This window comes from Anticarsia gemmatalis, chromosome 16 (genome assembly GCF_050436995.1).
Source record: "Anticarsia gemmatalis isolate Benzon Research Colony breed Stoneville strain chromosome 16, ilAntGemm2 primary, whole genome shotgun sequence".
Taxonomy (NCBI): domain Eukaryota; kingdom Metazoa; phylum Arthropoda; class Insecta; order Lepidoptera; family Erebidae; genus Anticarsia; species Anticarsia gemmatalis.
In genome coordinates this window covers 4,925,518-4,948,219 of record NC_134760.1, presented here as the reverse complement: position 1 = coordinate 4,948,219, position 22,702 = coordinate 4,925,518, and the positions used below count along the sequence as shown (strand labels likewise).

The window sequence follows — 22,702 nt, the reverse complement described above, 5'->3', positions numbered from 1 at the left end:
CAATAGTTATTACGTCATTTGCTAAGCGAGTTTCCGCCTTCAATGTTTGGTAGTTAACGACGTGAGTCACGCAACTGACACGCTTCATAATAAATCTGCAGTACGCAGTGTATTGTATGAACAAACAAATAACTTTTAGATATTAAAGGCTTGGTCCTTATTGGTGATCAAAGTTTCACATGAGAAATGTCCTGAGCTTGCAGCTAGCGTAGTACGTTAATGTATTGAGGCGCATTGTATGGAAAAAAAATTGCCAATACTCGTTTGCGCAGACATTAAGGATCGATGGTCATTGAGCCCTAGGTGAAGGACGGTTGTCTAGTTCCTCGCCCTTTGCACGCTCTGCGTTTCATTGACAAAGAAATTCGTTAAAAATAAAATAAAACTGACTTGACTATATTTAACGTGATGGGACTACGTAAAGTTTTGATTGAATACTTTACCTATATAAAATTAATGATAACAAAGCGAATTATTTTTCTCTAAATGCATACATTTCTATAACATTGTGTTGACAGTGACTTAAGCTCATATTATCACGGCAATATTGATCACCCAATTTATAACAATACATTTCACCTACATTTGTATTTAAATGATCGTGTCCAATGAGTTGAATCAGCTGCCTGCGTACCATATGGCGCCGAGATCCACACTTCATAAAGCGAATGAGGCCGGCATATGTTGCCGCTTTCACTCCGAACATCACAATCGATATTACGTATAACCGCGTGCGTAGTCGCGAAACAAACCGATGACAAAATCGATTTCTCTGTATTATTAGCTTAAAGTTAAAGATTTTTTTTATCTACGAGACGGCTCTTAGTTACTTCCGAAACATGAGTGCATCGTTATTAAAATGTTTCCAAAGGACCATCGAATCGATTGTTTCTTGACGACAGTCTATCAGTTTGACCTAGTGAAGTTCAGACATTATCAACTTGGATTTATTTTTAAAGTTTCAGTGTAAATTTACGCGTTTAAATCATCTAAATCAATAGAAGTAGGTACATATGCGTGCTAACAAAATGATGTAGTTTAATTAGTCTACATAATAAAGCTCAGCGAACGGGCGACCGCGGTGTCGAGGGTAGTTTTTGCCGACAGCAGCTGGTAACCCCAGCAGTGAGTCACGTCCTGTGTGCCCCACTGCGAGCCGGGGTGCGTGTCGTTGACCCCACTCGCAGCCCCATGCAACACATATACGCACGCCACACAATTTATCCATTGCCTTTTGTGCTCTCTATTATTTATAGCGTTTTAGTTCATACTGCATATCCCTATGCTTTTTTCGTTTGCACGCTCCCGGTTTATCCATTTTGCATGGACAAGTGAGTGTCATTCGATTCGGCATACACTATTCTATTCACTGTATTCACTACACCCGGAATTCTTTATGTGGGACTGCAGGCGGGGACTCAATCCGTTCAATAAATACTCACTACTGGTGTTATTATTATTATGTTTTCTACCAACGAAATAGGGTAATGTGCAATAGCTTTGAGTTAGACTTTCGGCAGTGTAACACCGAGTTGTAAACTGCTAATATGGTCAATTTCATCGAAATCCATTCAGAGCAGTTTTAGCTCGACTATAATGAGGACAGACATAACTCGAACCTCACATACTTTCACGTTTATAATATAAGTAAGAAGTAAAATCAACCCTTGTAATCAAATGAATAACATTCGCCTATAGCTTTTTATTGCTAAACTTCAATTACCTAATTGTGTTTTACCAAAGACAAGCTACAGCTGATACCATTATTAGAACTTTAAAGAAATCACAAAGATAATCTTCTAACAGATTCATTCTTGGTCGGTATCGGATGACTTGGAGAAAATTGCAATTTAAAATGTTCGTAGAAGTTAAGTTTAAAAATAAGTAAGTTTAGAATACGCGGATCTTTAAATATTGTAATCCAGGTATATGTTTATCAGTATTATTTAAGTAGAAATGTACTGCGAGTGACATTGAAGTTATGGTCGATACCCGCGAGGCGTTTGATCCGGCCACCACCGCGCCTCGTACCGGTTTCCAGCAAGCCGAGACGGCATTGTTGATCCTTCCACAGAAAAACAAAATGAAACAATCTGTTTTTTGTTCCTCGCTCGCTCGGACTGCTCGTTTGCTATCTTCACTTATTTCATGTTACTATTTCGTCGAATCTCGTCATACCAGACGATTTTACAGGTGTAAATTACTTTGTTTTAATGTATTTTGTAAAACATTGTAAGTATTGTAACTTCGTCGGGCATTAGTGTTCACGGAAGCGACTGAATCCTCGTCATCAACTTGGGTCACGCTTCGTTGACGCGATTTGCTTAGCAAATAACGCTGCTTCCTGCCCGCACCACACCACATTTTAGTAAGAACTTCACGTGTTCCTTCGATAGCAACAACCCACTATAACCTCAAACTAAATTAAGTGTTTTTTGCCTCGCGAAGATTTTTTGTTCTTATAAAAAATATACATATTATTATGAACTTCTTTGTTAGAAATGTAATACTGAAACTAAAGGGATTTCAATCACAATTATTATTTAACATCTTGCAGTTCCGAAATTATGAATGCATTTGAGTTAATGTGATCTAAAGCCCTCTTCTGACGATGTGCTTATCAGCCTGTGAAGTCACTTTACCTGATAGAAGGTAATGTCGTCGCACATTACGACGAGCTGACGGCTGAGGTACGAGTGCATGAATAATTCACATCGACAGCGCCCCTCGTCGCTCGTCCCGAACGTCGACCAAGGAGTAAAGGCCGGTATTTCATAGATCTACTGACGAAATCCAATTGTTCATATTGCTCTTGTCCTCGTTTTTGTCGCATATTTCATACCCTTCTAAACCTCTAGTTAAAGCAACACAACAAAAATACACATACTCATTAGGTACCAACTATCATAAAAACATTAATTTTTATGATAGTTGGTACCTAATGAGAATTAAAAATGCAGTACCTAGTGTCGCTTTTATCTCTAACTTAGTAAAAATTAAACTAAGAACTAAATATAGGGGGTGTTGTAGTATAAAATAAGGTTGAAGTGATAAATGGTCGCAAAAAAGCATTCCTTATTATACGTAATCCCTCAACCGAATATTGCGGTCGCCTCTGCCTCAGACAGAGACGAGGCTTGTAACATTCCTGAGGCACGAGTATAATGTGGCTCTAACTCAAAGAGCGTCGCTTATTTGCGCACACCACTTGAAAAGCTTTCCTTCCAGTTTTATGTGTGAGCCAAAAACCGTTTTTAAACTTTTAGCTCGAGAGTAATACAAGACTTTGAAAGAAAAGTATCCTTAGGGTGTCAAAGAATCTAGAACGTTTTATAAAAAATATCTGCTGACTAATCGGTGTGTGCTCTTTATCTTTTTGAATATGAATAAACGTTTTATAATCAGCGCTGTAATAATGAATACAGGTTTTGCTTTTCTAGAACCTGTTCTCTAACAGTCCAAAAAATTTTAAAAAAAAAACCCAAACTTCTCGTCCCACTTTGATAACGATTGAGATTTATCTAGCCCTGTTTATCAAGTCTTACTTTCGGAATTTTACCCAATGTGGTGATTATTACACAGTTCAATAAGATTGACCTATATTAAAATAAATAACATGACTTAATTCACGTTTATCATGAAAAAGACTTAGACTCGTTTAATTTCTATAATATTTTCTACACTAAGTATCGGTGTTCTTCTTAGGTAGTTTGATCTGCTTAGTTCTTTTTTAATACTACAACAGTAAAACCTTATTGCTATCCTTCAGAGAAATACATTAGAGGTGTTTACCGAAGCAGATATTGCTAAGTTTCTCATTGGACTCCTTAGACCCGGACTCATTCAGTGGTGCTAAAGGCATTTAAAAGCGGAGGGTGTGCTTATCTGTCGGGAGGGCGGCACAGGCGAAGAGGGAGGGGTATGGGGTGGCTTTGTTCCCGCACCGGCCTCTCAGACCACTTAGAAGATTGCTCGGCTTTGTCTTCGCACGATACTTCTTTATACTCCGGGTCTCGCCTCCAATTTGGGTTTCAGATTTATTTACACCAGTATTTGCTTAGTTCGCACGATTGAACTGAATATAGAAATCTTTACTAGTGATACAATTAAATTTGATGTTATCATCTTTTTCCTTCACCGATATTCATTTCTGCAGGTTTATAACCTGGTAAGAGTTTGCAATGAGTCGCAACCACATAGATAATTCACATGGCACGCTGAGTCCTACACAACTGTCAACGAAGGCCTTGTTTAAATTGTTTCTGCCTTCACTATATTGTTATAAGCCATTGTGTACTAATGCAGAGCTAATATTCAATGACCCAATTCGCATTTAGTTATCCTTACTGGCTTCCTTATTATTTACTATTCTCATTAGCTCTATATATTGTTTCTAGTATTGCAACAATGAACTTTTACCCGATTATTGCTCAGCTGTTAGTTGAAACTTAGAACTTTGTTTCGTATTTAGTTAATTACCTTATTAGGATTTTTCTCCATAATGCCTGCATAGGCTGGGTGCAGGTGTGGCGGCGAAAGCAGCGCTCCCTTGACACGCTACGGCGCGCGCGCATTGCAGTCAAGGCCCTCGACTGCTGCATGCGCTCGACCCGACAAAACGCACTCCAACTTAATGAACAAACAATATCAGCCTCTGCCTCTTGAACTTAGATTTCTAAAATCATTGATAAACAATTATCTTCGTTAACGTCAGCGCCGGCAATGAATTCGGTCGATGAAGGTTTCAAATAGACTTGCGAGAGGTACTCAATGTTCCTGCTGTTTAAGATTAAGTTGACCAATATTATTCCGTAATTATATTTAAAGAAATATGACCTGAATTATCGTAGGTATAGATCAAAACAATGAGATTGTGTGTTATATACCTTTTCGTAATGTATTATAAACCATAATCTTGCTTAAATGTACCTAATTGTTTATAGTGTTACAGTATGAGTGACTGCATTTTAGCAGTTTCTTCCAGTCAGAATGGACTTACTTAAAGGTTCTGTCTACTCATTTTATTTTCATGAACAAAACAAATCGATGTATAGTAAATAATGATGAGATGATATGTGTGACCATGGCACAATAGCTTCATTATAATATAGCGGAGTCAAGGCATCCTTGACACGAGGTGCGGAGCGCAGTGCACCGCAGCATGCACGCGCCGCGTCACACCACACCGCCACGCGTTATGTAATCATCACCCACCACTAACATTATTCAACACCTCTTATATCATACCACTTGTCGACTAATGCACCGCGACACACAACACAAACGACATCTGTGACATACAAACTTAAACATGCACACACTCACTACTTTTACTTTACCGGTAGCGACGACTTTATCGTTTCATTATTTTTCTTTAATTCTCATAGTATTTATCAAAAAAAAATTGGCACCATTCGGGGCCAGGGAAACCGCTAAGTGGGTTTTTCCTTGACACAAGGCCCTGTTGCAACGCGGCAACCGATACAAGGTTGCACCGACACGCCCTAGCGATTATTTAATTGTTATTTAAACCAGAGATAGTTCATCGCTGCGATATCGAGGACTAGTCGACTAATCGATGCAGAAATATCACTCATCAAGGTGACAGTCATCGAATTTAGGTTACGCTTAGGTTTTTTGTGCACTATGTTCTATTGAATTTATGTTTTGGTTACAGCGAACGCATAAATAAATATTTGTTATGCGATAAGCAAAACCTTATCGACAAAGATTATCTCTACAAAAAAAATGTCAGGCTTTGACTATAGTTTTGACAACCTTTGTAAGTTTGTATTTGGAGCATGAAAGGGTTTACCTGTAAGATGTCGACCTACAAACATATACATGTGTAATAATTACAGTGGAAAATGAAGTAATATTGAGTAAAGGCCATCGTTAAATATTAAACACATGCCTCCAGATGGCACGACACCGCTCGGTGACTCTTTCGTAAGATGACCCCTGAATCGAAGTCGTCGCTTTCTACAACTGTCACGAGAAATGTTAAAGTGTGTTCAGGCAGCGAAGTCTTGATTATAAACGCACGCCTACTCGAATATGTAGGTAACTTTAAATGAGATTCTGCAACAAAGTGTCGTCACTGATACCCTTATACCTTATTTATTCGCTTTAGTTTACCAATTATACTCAGTCTGACATCGTAACGTTTTAAATTCAGTTAAATAATAAATCTACATCCTGTGATCCAATTAACAATTAATCCTCTCATTCCTGTACTGGTTCAATATTCCATTCAGTTCCGGAGCAACGTTTCAATTCCGCATGTAGATGACACTTTGTTTGCGTTACAAATTAAAATGCTGGCAATCAGGGTTTTATTTAAACCTTGACTATCTTTTGATTTTTTACCTGCCGTAACACATGTCCTGCCGAATATTGAGTTAAAAATGAGATGCGTTTTATTTCTAGTAATATTATAAACATAGAGATTGATCACATTACGGTTAAAAAGATAACCATGATATTAGTCGACTAAGAACAAAATATTTTATTAACGGAGAAGATACTGTTTTAACATTTTCTGTTGTAAAATAGGATGCATACCTACTAGTATTAAACTAGCTTTTAAAAATAATCTTTATTATCAATTACCAACCTGACGTACTCAATATGAACAGGTTCTTCTTGCCCTTTAGTTGAAAAGCCCAACTACGTACACAAATAACTATGTATGCATTGACACACCAGCGTTGCAAGTTAAAAGCAGCAAATATTTACCTTCATTTAAACTCGAAGCCAATTAAACAGTTATACCGGTAGGTACGTATGTCTTGTGTTAAACATATTACCATATAATTACGTTACGCTTCAACGGTTCGTAAATACAGAGAATCCTTCTAAGCTTTATTGTCTTCATACCAATGCCTTTCAGCTGCTACAGGCACAGTGCCAGTGTATGATGGCTACGATAAAACAACACGTTCATTTTGTAGTTTTCCTTTATTGTTCTTAGAATCCGTAATAGTGAATGTCGGTGAACGTACTTCCAAACACAAATCTATTAACATCAGCTTCAGGGACAAGTCGAGACAAGGGAAATCGAGTGCAAGTCGATGACTCTCATGAATGGCTCTGTGTACAGAGCGAGCTCGGGATTTAATATTTACAATAGTGACACAAAGCTACGTCATTCGGCTAGTTCATTGTTCGGGCGCGTTGGCACACGCTAATGTTGTCGGCCTAGCAACGTTCTCTACTTCCAATGTTCCATTCACCTCTCACCGAGCGTGAACGGTTATGTTGCATGTGACCACACCCGACATTTATTCACAACGTTCTCAAAAGTCTTATTGCCATTTTATCCAGGCTGCAACTTCTGACATTATCACACAACCCTCGACGCAACGTGTACACAAGTTTTCCCACGCCGCGGCGCCGTTCCTATTGCAAAGTGATATCACAGCTATTTCAGTTGACATGATTTTATTAACAAATCGCTCGTGTGAATGTCCACACGCTGAGTGTTCAGCGTATAAAATTGCGGTCATTCTCGGTAACCGGTGCTCTACTACACAGCACACACACATTCACACACTTCTTTTGCGAATCATGCGGTTTCCTCGTTTTGCGCTAAAAGAGACGCCCACCAACGTAGATCTTATTGTAAACACGGATGAAACGCTTGGAGAGTACAACGTATATAAATGTATTAAATTCGTACACGGAAATTCGTACATGAGGATGTGGCAGGTCTATTTCAGGGTTGCTATTAGACGGTCAGAAACGTACGTAGGTCCGCACGTGGTGGCAAGACGTCACTGAGCGGCGGCGCAGTCACGTGTCACAACTGTTTGTTTACTGTCCGACACGTGAACTACCAGATACCACTATCGGTCAAATATTAACATCACTGTCGCCAGATTACTAAAAAAATTCAAAGTCCCATGGGTACACGAATTTTCCTAACAGAGTAGTTTTTCTTAAATTGTTAATTCGTGCAATAGTGCCTAAATGGGCAGCTTATTAATGCCGTCATTTGTTATTTAAAAGTTTAATGTTATCTAATTTTAGTTTTCAACCTCGGCCATAATCAAAAACTCACGGCAGCTTAACGTATTCCTATAATCATGCCATATTTTAAAGCGTTCTGCCAAACAACGGTGGAGCAGTAGTCAAGAGGCGGCGCGACGTGAGGGGACGCATTCACTGCCTTTCACTTCCCGTTTTTGTCATGCAACCGCTCTAGGCGACGGAAAGGCAGACGGCCTTGTAGCTTGCGTACCTTCTAGGCGTCCCTTCCCATCCTACATAGATTGTATACTGAACGGCACACCAGATACCAACATGCTGTCGAGCCACATGGCCCGCGGTTTACCCCAGACTCACTTGAGTTTAATAGTTGAACCATGTATTATATGCAGCATTCCATTAAACAATTGACAAATAACCGCCTAATGAGCCCATGGCTATATTCAAACCGTTATTACAGCAGTACTTAATACCTACAGGCTTATTTTAACAACGCTATTATCGTCCTTCGATGACATCATACTCAATTGTCCACTGTGTTCTGTACGAATTAAATGCGCGTGACCGTAGCCAGCGATGCCACCACGACAAGGCTAGTGTTATTTGAAGTCATTTTGCAGAAACTACCGACAAACTCAACAAAACTATTAAGGAATTGCCGAGCAATTACATGACGTCATGACAGAAAAAATAAACATCAATTAAAATAAACGTATTAACAAGAAGCGATCATAGAACATTCGCATGTGTTGTCGGAGCGAGGTTCCATGGCCGTGTTAACCTTGGCTTTTGAGCGGTGACTTTCACGGTTAGACGGCCGCCGCGTTACATAAGATGCGCGGGTACTCCGCAGCCGACGCCCGCATCTGCTCTGACGACACTACCACACTGCCACCACTCACCGGTCACTAGCAAACCGGTTCTGCCGAACTTTGACAATACTTATTTAGATGCTATGTTTATCATGATCTATTGCTAGAGGTGAATGAGCAAGGTCCCATTTATTTATCCGGATGTGATTCTTCCTTGTGCGAGATTTATTCTTTTTGGCCTTATTGAGTTCAGCGGCTTATTTGAATCTTAATAATGATAGTTCATCATACAGACCGACCGAATGCGACGCAATATTGCACAATATTAGGTTATCAATAGATGGCTTATAGTTATGTTTCGGTGACTAGTTAAGTTATTACATGTATGCAGTGCATTTGTTAAATATCAACATTAACAATTGCATGTCGATTCACAGGTACAAGAGCGGGGTGCGCTCAGTGAGGGGCGGGGGCGGGGGCGGCGGCGGCGGCGGCGCGGAGGAGGCGCGACGCGGCGGCCTCAAGGCGCTGCCGAAGCGCGCCCGCACTCGCTGCAGGGGCATGAACATGGGGCAAAAGCTGTCCGGCGGAGTCAAGTCGGTGTCGCGCGAGTGCACGGCGCCCTTCAAGGCGGTGGTGGCGCGCGAGCTGGCGCCCGAGCCGCCGCGCCCCGCGCGCCTCGACGCGCTGCTCGACGCGCCGCCCGCGCACCCCGACACGCAGCTCAAGCATGCCTGGAACCCTGATGACAGGTACTACTACTACTCCTTATTCGCTCTGTCTACTCTCATCATCAGCAGACAGGATCTCATAAATATTATTAAACAAATTGAAATTTTAGATATCATTGGTTAATGAATTATCCTAATAGGCAGTCGTACAATGTTTTTAGTGGATCATCATTACTAAGCGTGTGGTATTACAATTTCAGGTCACTAAACATATTCGTTAAAGAAGAAGACGCGTTAACGTTCCACCGGCACCCAGTAGCGCAAAGCACAGACTGTATTCGGGGTCGAGTGGGGTACTCACGCGGGCTGCACTGTTGGGAGGTGGTGTGGCCGGCGAGACAACGAGGCACGCACGCAGTCGTCGGGGTAGCAACTGCACACGCGCCGCTGCACTCCGTCGGCTACCAGAGTCTAGTCGGGGCTACAGACCAGAGTTGGGGCTGGGATTTGGGCAGAAATAAGGTACATACATTAACCCGATTGAACTTTTTACTTGCTTTACTAGGTAAAAAACTAGTTGTAGCAAATTTTTCATAAGAAATAAAGGCTCTAAATGCAAAATAATTTTGATTTTAGCTGACCATTTCGAAATTGGGCTTGCTTGTGTACTATACCAGCTTCTTTTATCTTTCGTACTCCAAAAAAGATCCATTTATTACTTCAAATGTCCATTGTCCATAGATAAAAAAAAGAAAATCTTAGGCTTTCTGATAAACGGCCATGTAAGACTGTTGACCCCCATACTCACAATTGCGAACCCCCAGTGGTCAGTGGACCACAAGTTAAAAACTATGTAGTTCCTATACCACTATGACATAAGTACAATATAGTATTGAGTTAGCAATTTTGAGGTAATTTGTATTGATGATCGTAGAATTCACTACTCAGCACTCTAATTTGTCATTGGTAATCACGTAGTTGTATGATTTTTTCAAACCAATGGACCAATATTTTCTTATAACAGAAATAAGCAACACTTCATTATCACGTTTCAGGTATATCATAACGCAAAAGGCACGGGCGGTAGCGGCACGACGTACCCGGCGTTGTTGCGGCCCGACGAGCAGTTCCTAGTCCCCGACAGACTGCTCGTGGTACTGGACATGGACGAGGGCACGCTCGCCTTCTGCGCGGACGGACGCTACCTCGGCGTGGCGGCGCGCGGCCTGCGCGGCAAGACGCTGTACCCCATCGTGTCCGCCGTGTGGGGGCACGCCGAGATCACCATGAAGTACATCGGCGGGCTCGATCGTGAGTGTATTATTGCTTTTACGATTTTAGTCTTTCTAAGAGATATTAATATTTCGCCGAAACGACATTTAAAATCGGTAGAGAAGCGCAGAGGAAGCTTCTGACATTAGACATTTTTTCTGAAAAAGTAAAAGGCATAAATTAATAAGTCGAATGACAGAAATGGCGATATTCTTACCTTTCAATAACGCCCAGAGTATAACACACCACTAACGTACCGCTCGCGTTTCCAGCGGAGCCCCTGCCGCTGATGGAGCTGTGCCGGCGCGTGATCCGGCAGCGCGTGGGCCGGCCGCGGCTGCGCGCCGCCGCGTCGCGCCTGGCGCTGCCGCCGGCGCTGACGGCCTACCTGCTGTACCGCGCGCCCTAGTGCCGCGCCGCGCCCCGCTCCCCGCCACCGGCCGTACTTACCTAACGCCTCCTCGTCCCGACTAGTCCGCGCCGCCCGGCAGCGCCCGCACTTCGCCGACTCGACGTCTCGCCGTCCCGGGGCGATAGAACTTTATCGACGAACTCCGAATGTACCCGCCGCGCCGGCCGAAGTGAAGTGTCGCGGTGAGCGTCGAGTGACGAGCGAACGATGGAGCCGGTCGTGCGTTACGAATGAACTGATTTAAAGATCCGACGTAAAGTCTGCGACGGGCGCTCGATGCCGATCGCGACGGCGACACTGACTAAATACAAAATGTAATTTATTGTAAGCACACGAGAAATCTGTAATCGTTAGATTTAGTTAAAATTGTTTTGGCACCCTCCCGCAACGATTCCGACGCGAATACCTTACTTTTATTTTAACGTTATCTGTGATAATTTTACTTTAATGGCGAATTGAAATCAGCTTCCATTTCTCTGAATTCAATGCATTGATTACTTTCAAATATTCGTTGGATGTCGATTCAGTTTTAGTGGTGACGGGTTTGTGAGCTGTGAACCCAATCTCGTTCTGTGAAGTTATTGATGGCGAACATTGTACTGTTCTGTTACCGACAAAAGTGGACAATTTATATACGATAAATATTTATAAGATAGATGTGGCATTAATGAATGCCAAAACCTGTAACATCGTTCAACTCTATACAAGCCACATAAATAAAGCCATATTGATCTCTTTATAGTATGTTCTCTGTCCAGGCGTGGTCGATGGCCGATGTTCGGTACGTTCTCGACAGAGAAACGTATTTAACTTGTTAATAAATAATTTAGAATGAACAACTGCAAATTATAATAACTCACGAGCCTCGGCAATTACTAATAAATATGTTAGAGATGTCATTGTTGTTATAACAATAGCATTACGGCGGGCCACGTGCCGTGTGCCTCGGCCCGCACTAGGCCAGTGTATCGTTGGCAATCTATTTTATAGCTCATTAAGCGACTGGTTTACTTTTAGTTTAATGTCTTTAATTCCTATTGTAAAAATGTGTGAGTGTGTATTGTATATATTATACGACGCATCGCAACCACAACAAAGTGTCACCAGGAATATTTTAGCTGTAATATTTTGGAGCAATTTTATTTCGTTTCTAGGTTATTAATTAGACTGCGTATTATGCGAATCGTGTCTCCACAATGTCTTCTTTTGCGACGATTAGACTTATAGGTGTAATTCCATAAATTCATGAAAATAGTATTTTTCAAAGCACTATTACAATTTGTCAGCCATTTTGATCCAATTAGTTGTATTGTAACCTTTATAAAAAATGTGTAAGTACTTCCATTTTAATAAGATTTTTTCATATGTAGATTGTACGGCAAGGTAGACATCCCAAGTGGAGCTCACTTTTATATGGCGTTGATATTCACATTTTATCTCCTATCAAATAAATATTGTACATTAATCTCGAGGAAATTTTTAAATGAATGATATACCCGCTATCACAGCGCGCGCTATTATAACGTAATTAACTGAGTTTTATGTGAATATTGACAAACTGTGAGAATGACTATGAAAAACTGCCAAATGCGACGTGTGTGAATGTGCAGCGAGTGCAGCGACGTTTCGTATGAGTCAGTCTGAGACTTGGTGAGTGTACTGAGTGATGTGGTGAGAGGATGCGCGATGTGTCGACGCGTGTTCGCGTGGCGCGCCCCACAAGCGCGTTGCGCTGATATTTTTCGTTGTGTAAGAGATATAATCATGATAATATAAAATACACCAAGCTCGATGTATTGTTGAGATAGTCTTTTATGGTAAACCTCTCCAAAAGGACCAAGACTTTCCCGTTAGAAGCACCCGAATTGAATTGTTTTATGTGGAATAACTTATTATATCTGTCTCCCGCACTTCTATCTACATCCTCAACATAGGGGGTTTACTGTAAGAGATTAGTATAATTATTAGCAACAAAATAACCATGTGAATTCTATGAATCGTCAAATTTAGTCCTGTATATATTAAAGTTTATCATTTTTGCGGTGTTTAATGACTTTATTGTAAGTGGAAATGCATTTTAGTTTTATAAGTTGTAGGCAATATTTTTAAAAGGTCATTTCTAACAGATAACTGCGATTGACAGTCGAATCTCTTAGATACAATGATTAAAAAAAATAGGAAAAACTATTGGAATAATAAATATGGTTAAGAAAATAATAAATGATATAAATTAAAAGTTGATTTTTATTTCTTTAGTTTATACTTCCTGAATTAATTATCACAATAATAAGACACTTCGTACATGGTCTGGAAGGACGGACAAAAACATCATTCACACAACTATTATAATCTATTTAGAGTTTCGCATTCAGTCTGAAGATCAGTACACCATGATAAAGAAAATTAAGTTTCAATAAAACTAAATGAGATACAATCCAATACTGTCTAAAGCGACCACTGTATCCGCTCTTACGCATTACACATAAATTAAAACTAAGACAAGTAACTTATAAGAAAAGGTCAGTTAATCACAAAGTGTGTGATGTTCCAGCAGTGTGTCATCGGTTATGAGGATGGTGTTCTCTTCAGCGAAATCTTGAGGCAGATCAATCTGTGCCGTTAGTTCCTGAAGACCTCCAATTAGTTCATTCAGAGATGCCTGGAAATATATTCATCACATTTGTATTTGCAAACCTATACGTATCTCCAAGCTGACCCACCCTCGGTCTCGCTTTGTAAATGATATTCTATCGGTTATTGCGTGGAAGGCAATTTATCTTTACAAACCTTGGTCTCCTTGAAATCTGCTATCATATTATCCATAGACGGGTCCTCTCCATCGAACTTCTCAGCTAATACTTTCAAGTGATCCGGAAGGAGGGAAGTATCCAGCTTCCCGTTCGATTCGTCACGGACGATTCTGTCAGACAGAATCATAGTTAATTTTCAGTTTTTAATAGATACGGTCTTAAATATTTTATCATTTTTATATTATTTTCTTTATTCATCTGCATAATACAACGATGATTGTGCTGACTATTATATATTTAGTAGGAAGAGAAAACAATTTAAGGAGTAAGATTGGGACTCGAGTTTTCTTGTTGCACGACCTTCAATTCGAACGTTCGTCTATTTATTTCGCCGCAAGGAGGTCGGGAGTTTAAATAAAACACAAATGGAGGTACAAACTTGAGTATCCTCCGGCGGGTGTACTCTGCGCCGGTGAGCACGGTGAGCGTGGCGAGCGCGGTGGCGGCGGGCGCGGCGCGGGCGCGTCGCTCCAGCGCCGCCCACTGCACGCGCAGCGCCACGCCGTGCCGCGCCCGCGCGCGCACCACCTGCCGCCCGCCGCACACCTCCGCGCCCGGCGCCAGGCACAGGTACTGCACTGCGGATACACACGTCAACACTTACACACCGAGCACACGACTCTGACCACAGATCGCACCGTGACACGATCGTCCACCACTGGGTAGGTTTTAACCGTTTGACCGCCACGGTCGGCTAAACTCGACGAATCAGAGTGCTTCCGACGCTTTCGTCGACAAAAATATAGCGTCGTGAGCGGGTTCCTCCGATAACCGTTACATTCCGATAACGATAAAATTAAACCGACAAAATTAATCGATGCCTAGATTATTATAAATTTCGAAGCTCTTATAGTCACTCTACTGACATAAATTATAGAAGAACAAACTATAGACCAACGTACGATTAAAATGAACGCGCACGCATACGAATGCGGCCGAAGTCGACTTGTTGTACAGTTCCAGGTTGATGGGCATCCTGCTGACCGCTCGGACCAGGGCCGTGTCGCCGTACGTCACGAGACCGGACCAGCGCATCGACTCGCCACTGGCGCATCCGTACAGGGTGATCTGCGAACGACGAATAAGACGTTGTTACGGTTAATGTCGGTCTATATATCCTATTGATAAAGATTTTAACAAAAAGCATTACATTATCTAATTACCTTTCTGGAATAATCACTGTTTTTATCATACACCAAATGGAGCGTAGCTTTGTGTGGTGCATTGTTCGTAGGTGTGAATATTATAGGCAACGGTCGGCATTCGCAAGGTCCGAACGGCACACAGTATATTCCTCTCGCCTCTCTTGGCAAATCAATCGCGAAACCTTCGCCGACTATTTGACACCTTATATAAATCTTTTTGTTTGTGGCATTCTTCAAGCTCAGCTCTTTCCTGCCTGAACGCACCCATGAAATAGTATTGTAATTAGTCTTTATAGGGAATGTTCTTGGTCTCTCCACGCCACCGCTTATCTCGACGGTAGTTTTGTGACCAGTTGCAAGTTCTTCAAATATTAGTGTTCTGAAAAACATAACGTTCTTATAATTTGATATCGTTTTCCGGTATCGGTAATCGGTAAGAAGAATTACTTACGCATCAGATAATGTATCTGTAGGTCCAGTATACAACAAGTTAACTGTCTTAGTAGCGCCAGGGCGAATTTCAAACTTGGATGGTGCAATTTTGAACGGAAAGCTGTCATTCGCTGAGTTACTTTTAAATTTAACGATCCATATTCCAGGGATCGATCCATTGTTACACAACTCTATGTTAGTCGGCTCTGAAAAACAAATTAAATACATAATAGCAATATTTGTGGGTTAGCACAGACTGCTAAGGGATAAATCGGCAAACGATCACACCTTTTCCGACTCTAATAAAAAATGTATTGATTTTGAACTTTTGTTCATTAGAAAATCGTAAGTAAGTTGACATACCATGAGTGAGTTGCAACTTATTAGCTGTTGTGTTCATAACAAGGTTTACGGTGCCCACGGCTCCTATGAGGTCCACCTTCCTCAAGACGGTGTTTACGCCTATCAGATTCACTTTCAAGATGCCATTGAATGTGACTATTGATTCATCTGTAATTTAGAAAATCATCAAAAAACCGAAAACAAATTATTAAGGAAATAAAGTACCGCATACGCACCTATTTGAGACTCCGATAATTTGGGCGCGTTAAATTTGATCGTAACTCTTATAGCGTTTCCGCCAGTCAATCTGCATAGTTGCTTATTTGTTGCCTTACTCTTAGCTTTACTCAGCTGTTGCCCATCATCGGTCGAGCCCTGACGATCCATCAGCACCTTATTCACGTCGCCCTTTTTAATCTCCTGAACGTTTTTAATAGTAAAAATGCTATCACCATCAACTATGGACAAATCTAGCAGCAAATCAGCGGGACAATCGCTGATCAGTACAAACGACTTTATTAGTGAAGTATTTTCTTGTATCGGTGGGAATGTTATCTTGTTGACGCCATCGCAAGACATTGCTTGAATCACAGGCATTTTGATATTGACTTCTACTTCCCCTGTCTGCTTATTATCTCCATCGATTGATGTGTCTTTCAAAAGCATGGTATAATTCAACATAGTAAGCATCTCTATGTTTGATGTTAGAATCAATGTGATCTTCTCGGACTTCCCTGGTGATAGTAAAAGAGGCATACGAGGCATTTCTAGTGTCAAATCTTGACCGTCATTGGGCAGATCAACAAATTGTAGTTTAGCAGTCAACCAACTGTCTGATAAAGTTGTTACTGTGAGAGTTATTGGACAACCAACACCTGAAAACAGATTTCGTCAGTAAATATCAGACCAATTAATGGTATTGAAAATATCTGTTAAGCGATTACTTACCAACATATCCATTCACTGCAGCACCAGTAATTTCAACCCATTGTTCTGAAATTTTTATTAACTTATTAAAATCATAATCAAGCTTTATAACACAATCTTAACCCAATAGCCAATGTTACATGAATGTTATGTAAATAAAATAAATATTAGTATCAAATATATATCAGACCAGTGATGAGGTTTTGTATGGTGAGATTGTTAGTGTGATGACATGTCATGTTATAGAGATTCCCACAGAGTGAGTGAAGCGAGGCCCACAAACCTTTAGCTAAGCCCTCCTGTTTCAAACGTTTCTGTTGCATAACTTCGTGCCAATCTACAGACTTATCTAATTCTTTATATACTATATTTGGGGAAGGTACATGTGATGTATTGGCCTCGCCTGAAATTCAACTAGAAAGTTACTACAACCGATCACACCCGAAATAAAGAAGTCAATAAGTATGTACAATATAAATTTTAAATCTATATAGTGCTAATATACCTTTGCTAGACTGTAATGGGCTATCTCCAGATTTAAAACTGGTATAGTTCTCCTGTACTGTGCTAAGAGTTGATTGACTTTTGCTGGAAGGTGATTTGGACCTAGTAGTTCTCTTAGATTTGGTATCTTCATCCAATTGATCCTCCCTAAGAGAATGTTGTGTGACAACTACAGCTGGGATTTCCTCATTTTGTTTATATTTATTTAGAGATATCACAGTGTTAACGGTACCAGAAGAACTCGCCGTTTCGGCCTTACGCGAGTCTTTCAAGTTCGTTACTTGAATATCCTGATTTATTTTCTTAGTTTCTGGAATGTTCATGTGTAGCTCTAGAAGAGGTTGTTTTTTGTTTAGCTGCTTCTTATGGTTGTTGTACTGCAACATGTCTGTTACACTCACGTTAGACTGCTTGCCTGAAATCATCAAATATATTTTAGTCATTATGCATATTTGATATTAAACATATAGTTATTAAAGATATAACTCACCAAGATAATCAGCAATTTTCGAAATACTAAACGAATTCTCGACAGAGCCCTCTGTATCTTCGCCCATAAGTCTTAGAGACGCGTGCAAGTTCTTGATCAACAAGTCAGTCTCTTTGTTAGCTGGCACAGGAGCACTTCTCTGTGGTGACACAGAGTTCAATGACATTTGAACATATTTCGGCTTGTCAGGAACCTGACTCATGTAAAATTGATCAGCTTTTTCTGGCACTCTGCTACCTGCTTCATTGATATTTTCTGTCTTTGGAATTGTGTAACTAGTTTGTGCATCAAATGGGTTCACAATATTACTAGGTTTATCTTGAACATTTTCATTGTTGTTACGCGGTTGTCGCACAGGCACACAGTCCAATGTTTGGTCCATTTTATGTATAGAATGTTTATCAGAGCGCAAAGACTCGTGCGCATTTGAATGACTGCCTGACACTGAAATTTAAACAGAGGCTGTTAGTTTCAATTACTTGGTAATGAATAGAACATATTATGCCAGTTAACTGCTAATCTAGGCTTAAATTTCAAGCATTAAAACAAAGCCTTAGGCTCCCAGAATCAATAATTTTAGGTGCAAGCAAGGTCTTGCCATTGCAAATCTAAAAAACTAAGCAGAACAAAATTCTGGATCAAAAGCAAATTATGAGATTGCTCGACTGCTATGTTTAAGTGCCTCAAAAAAGTTTACAGTAGTAGTTATAATGAAATGCAAGTTCAGAAAATGGTTGTTTACCTTCAGTAATGCTGGGCATATAGGATCTGTCTGGACTATCTGTTTTAGCCAGCATCCGCCCAAAGTCTGGACATCTGTTCTTAAAATATGCTCCAACAGAGAGATTTGAGTTGTTCATTCTGTAATAGCATGAAAGCAAAATATATAAATCATTCAGATAAATGGTACATCACACAAATTAACTTATGAAAGAAAAGTTTTTTTAGGAAACCCACTTCAACAATTTCTCCTTTATCTTTAAAAAAAAGCATAAATATTATAAGATAGACACAACTTAGTACACTCAGAAAGAAGGTATATTTTAATTCTACATAAAGAACCATAAAACTAAAGAAACTTACATGCTATCTGGAAACTGTGTATGTGTAGTGTTTTGAATAGGCAGTGGTGCTTCCCGAGCAACAAGTGATGCCTCATCTGCAGTTAGATCCCTCTGAAATTCAACAGTATAATATCATTAAAATGTTTGTAAAAAAAGTGACCTGCATGATGTAGTCTCCTATTATAGGACAAGCATACTAAATGCAAGAGTGAAGAACTACACATATGCACACACTGATCATCACCACATTTTTCTATAAAGTCTAAGAAGAGTAGAGTTTCTAAGAAGAGTAAAAATAAACCCAGCATCATAATACACATATTTACTACTATAATTCTCATAAAAAGAAAATTAATATCTTTATAACATGTTAAAACTACCTTTGAATGAAAAGAATAGTTAGAAGCAATGGAATGTCTCATGATGTCTTGTATTTCAGAGGTTTGCTTGTCCATCTGGCTGGTGATACTCTCCAGGGCTATAGAGTGGCGGCCCAGAGCTGAGGGCTTCACATCATCAGCACCTGTTGATCTGCCAGTCATTTCACCTGGGTTGAATGCAGTCTGGAATATAAAAAGTTATCAAGTTTACAACAATAAAATTTTCAAGCAGTATTTAAATACTTTTAAACCTACTTTGCAAACTTTTTAAAAAGTTCGCAATCTGACAGAAGCTGTTACAAATTTACAAGTCAATTTTATTAATATAGTTGTTGCATTGAAATACTTACAGATTTGCTTAGGGACAAATCTCCAATTCCAGATTCACCGAAACCTACAAAATAAATAACCCTTGTATATATTTATCCAAAGAAACAAAAGTATTGTATTATGTGTACTTTTGCAACTGCAAAGTTACCTTCCATTCTATCTAAGTCTAAAATCCCAGAAGACGACTCACAATTTGCAGTAGTGTTCGTTCTATTTAGAGCAGCATTGTTAGTTGTCGCCAATCTATAACAAAAAGTATTGATGTTTACAAGAAACAGCTGTAATCTTGTAAATATAATAAGTAAGTAAATGCCCTTACCGTTTCAGATCGTCATCATTGAGCAAAAGCCGTCTTGGCATGTTGAAAGATTTATCTTCGGCCAGATGTATAAGCCTCTGAATTTTGTTTGGAGTCAACGGATTATCCATTGTTCAATAATACAGCACTTTCTTCACACATAAAAATTACAATCTTCAGTTTCACCGCTTTGTACTTCGTTATTTTTCAAAATATGTACTTTTTTAATGCTCAAAACGTCATGTCAAATCATAAAAGTCACTTAAATTTGAAACTAGGTATTTTTATCCAGTGAAATTCTAAAACTGTAGAATAAAATTTATTTATAATCTTCTATTCTAGATACCTACCATAAGGTTTTTTAAAATCTTTTTTGTTCGTTTTCACATTGGTCGCGTTTTTGTCTAACTTTCACTGACCAAAAGCGACCCAAACTATATTACATCAAAACAGCAATACTTCGGCATCTTAAATAATATCAGCATGGATAAAATCATTTTTCCAGTTTGTATTTAAAAAAATACTCTTATCGATCAGTGCTCATCACCGTGTTCCGCGTTCGATTCCGCGTCAGGTGGCGTTAAGTATTTATTTATGACAATATTATAGGACACTCACGTTTCACCATTAACAATGCTAGTCCCAACAAGTAACGGAGGCGAGCCTATTGTTACTTAGCGGGCATGTTACCAAACTCTGGGCTACTATGGAACATAAATTATTAGAAACAATATTGTAGGTACTTCGCCCGACTCGAGAGTCGACCCTGAGATCTCGTAATTAGCAGTTGATTCACTACCAACCGCTCCACAGAGGCAGTCAGATATAGAATAATATTTAAAAAGCACTCTTTAATAGCCATTCTACCTCATTGACAGAAAAATCTATTGCTAGAATTTTATATAATTGAAACAGGCCAATTTATTAATGTTGAGTTTAGTTTAAACCAAGGTTGAAATAAGAAAGACAGGTTTAATTAGGTATTACTGTTGTTTATTTCTCAATAATAGGTAGGTACCTATAACAATCTTAATAAAAACCCCATTGAATTAACATAAATATGGTTTAACTTGAATTTGGACCAGTTAGTGGTAAAGCATTGATTTCTTTATTAAGCCTTATCTGGTCATTAATAGCTTTCCAAGCATCATCTCTTTCTTTCTTAGTAATAATTCTCTTCTTTTGCTTAGCGGCAACCATTTTCTTATAGGTATCAATGCATTCCATATCAACTTGATCTAACTGTTTCTTCAGATTCAGTCGGATCATTTCTTGTTTACAAAGCCCAATGAGATGTTTCAAATTACGACAATTATCTTTCTTTACTGCAGTCAATTCAGTTTGGCATTTTTTTATTTCAGCCAGTATTTCATCATCTGCTGGATTGGTCAGTGGGGGCAAATCTTCCAGATCCAATATACCTTGCTCTACAAGCTCTTTGCGAAGACACTTTTCCAAAGTCAGAGAGTTTTTGTAACTGCTCTTTGTGTTAGTTGTTTGTTTGTTAACTTTAACATCAGGCACTTCATAGTTCATCAAGTTTTCTTCCATTAGTGCTGAGACAAGTCTCTGAGTCAAAGGTCCAGTAATAATGTTTTCATTGGTCTTATCAAGTTTCTTTCTAATACTTGAAGCTTCTGGAGACATTGATGATTTTTGTTTATTAGGATTTGAGGCATTTTGGTCTTCAGCAAGATGTTCATCTGCCCACACTTCAGAGTAGTGTCGGCCTAGTGGAGGGATGGGTGGCAGTGTACTGTTACTACTTTGAGCCAATAATGATTCCAAAAACTTGATATCATCTAAAGTTACTGGAGCACAGTAAGGATCCACTGAACTCCAAAACTTATATGGAATATTATTCTTTGGCAGAGCAAATTGTGATAATTCCAGTTTCACAGAGTTATCAGAATTCACAACATCATTTGTATAGTTATGAGAACCTCCGGAAGAGGCGTTTGACATGTTTTTAAACTTAGGCACTTTTGGCTGGTTAGACAACTTTGTGTAGTCTTTGGTTTTCACTAATTTGTCATCTGGGAACTTTCTTTTAACTGAGTACTGTAATTGTTTTCCGGCAGCTTTGCCTTTCTTTTCTCTTTTAGACTCATTTGTATCAATACTTTCAATTTCAGACTGGAAATATCTTATGCGGAGAGCTGTATTACCCAAAAGAGATTCTAGCTCAAGTTGTAGAGAGTCCAACTCATCCATGCCTATGGGCTCATCCGCAGATCGCGCTGAGATAGCTGTAAATCTAGGCAGGTGCACAGCATTGTCCTGTATCTTGATGTAAGGTATTGGGCACACTTCCACCTTAGTTTTACCAACAGACACAGCTCCAGGAATCTTTGCAGGCTTACTGTATGGTGAAATTCCTGGACTTGACGGTTTCCCATTGTCATGGCCTTTACTAGCTAGCCTTCCTTTACTGTTATGGTGCATTCTCTTTCCCAACATTTTGTTACACTCAAATTTACCCGCGAAAACACATATACATAAACATATCAAGCTCCAGTATCTTGATAATAAAGATGGAACTTCAAAAACACTTCCGTTACACCTATTAGTATATCCTAATCGTCAGAATCTAAACGATTGACTTCGTTTGAACTTATGAGAAATAAATACCACGAATAAATAAAAATTCGTAGGATTAAAAAACCACCACGACAAAATGGCGAATTGGTTTTATAATGTTGCTAACGCAAAAAGGGCAAGCCTACATTTTGTTTAGTTTTGCGGCATCCACCCCGCAATTATTTTTTCAATACAGATTGTTTACAGGTGTGTTTGGGTGATTTGATTTTTTCCGTTATAAGAA

The 22,702-nt window shown here is 39.6% G+C and overlaps 3 protein-coding genes across 8 annotated transcripts in view; 1 reads left to right on the top strand and 2 right to left on the bottom strand.

Moving 5' to 3' along the window:
• Positions 1–13,392, top strand: part of gus (splA/ryanodine receptor domain and SOCS box containing gustavus) — a 46,190-nt gene extending 32,798 nt beyond the window's left edge. For all 4 annotated transcript variants that reach the window (XM_076124334.1, XM_076124337.1, XM_076124338.1 and 1 more), the window contains 4 exons: positions 9,239–9,553; positions 9,733–9,994; positions 10,528–10,783; positions 11,017–13,392. In XM_076124334.1, the coding sequence (XP_075980449.1) occupies positions 9,239–9,553; positions 9,733–9,994; positions 10,528–10,783; positions 11,017–11,153 (970 nt within the window). In that variant the 3' untranslated portion in view covers positions 11,154–13,392. The remainder of the gene's footprint in view (positions 1–9,238; positions 9,554–9,732; positions 9,995–10,527; positions 10,784–11,016) is intronic.
• On the bottom strand, positions 13,383–20,122 carry spd-2 (centrosome assembly protein spindle defective 2). Of its 3 annotated transcripts, none has more exons than XM_076124331.1 (18): positions 19,900–20,122; positions 19,729–19,823; positions 19,601–19,644; positions 19,251–19,433; positions 18,890–18,981; positions 18,549–18,667; positions 17,807–18,250; positions 17,318–17,731; positions 17,096–17,215; positions 16,834–16,878; positions 16,122–16,760; positions 15,907–16,053; positions 15,563–15,749; positions 15,130–15,490; positions 14,869–15,034; positions 14,346–14,544; positions 13,944–14,076; positions 13,383–13,815 (listed from the first exon to the last, which is right to left on the bottom strand). In XM_076124331.1, the coding sequence occupies exons 1-18, from the start codon at positions 20,007–20,009 to the stop codon at positions 13,681–13,683; spliced, it is 3,633 nt and encodes a 1,210-aa protein (XP_075980446.1). In that variant the 5' UTR covers positions 20,010–20,122; the 3' UTR covers positions 13,383–13,680. The 3 variants fall into 3 exon arrangements, with proteins under 3 accessions (XP_075980446.1, XP_075980447.1, XP_075980448.1); XM_076124332.1 differs by having other exon boundaries at positions 19,771–19,823; XM_076124333.1 differs by lacking the exon at positions 17,096–17,215.
• A 727-nt stretch (positions 20,123–20,849) lies between these two features.
• Positions 20,850–22,575, bottom strand: Ada3 (transcriptional adaptor 3). Its single transcript, XM_076124350.1, has one exon. It carries the CDS (start codon positions 22,336–22,338, stop codon positions 20,944–20,946), a length of 1,395 nt encoding a protein of 464 aa, XP_075980465.1. The 5' UTR covers positions 22,339–22,575; the 3' UTR covers positions 20,850–20,943.
• Positions 22,576–22,702: the final 127 nt, after the last annotated feature.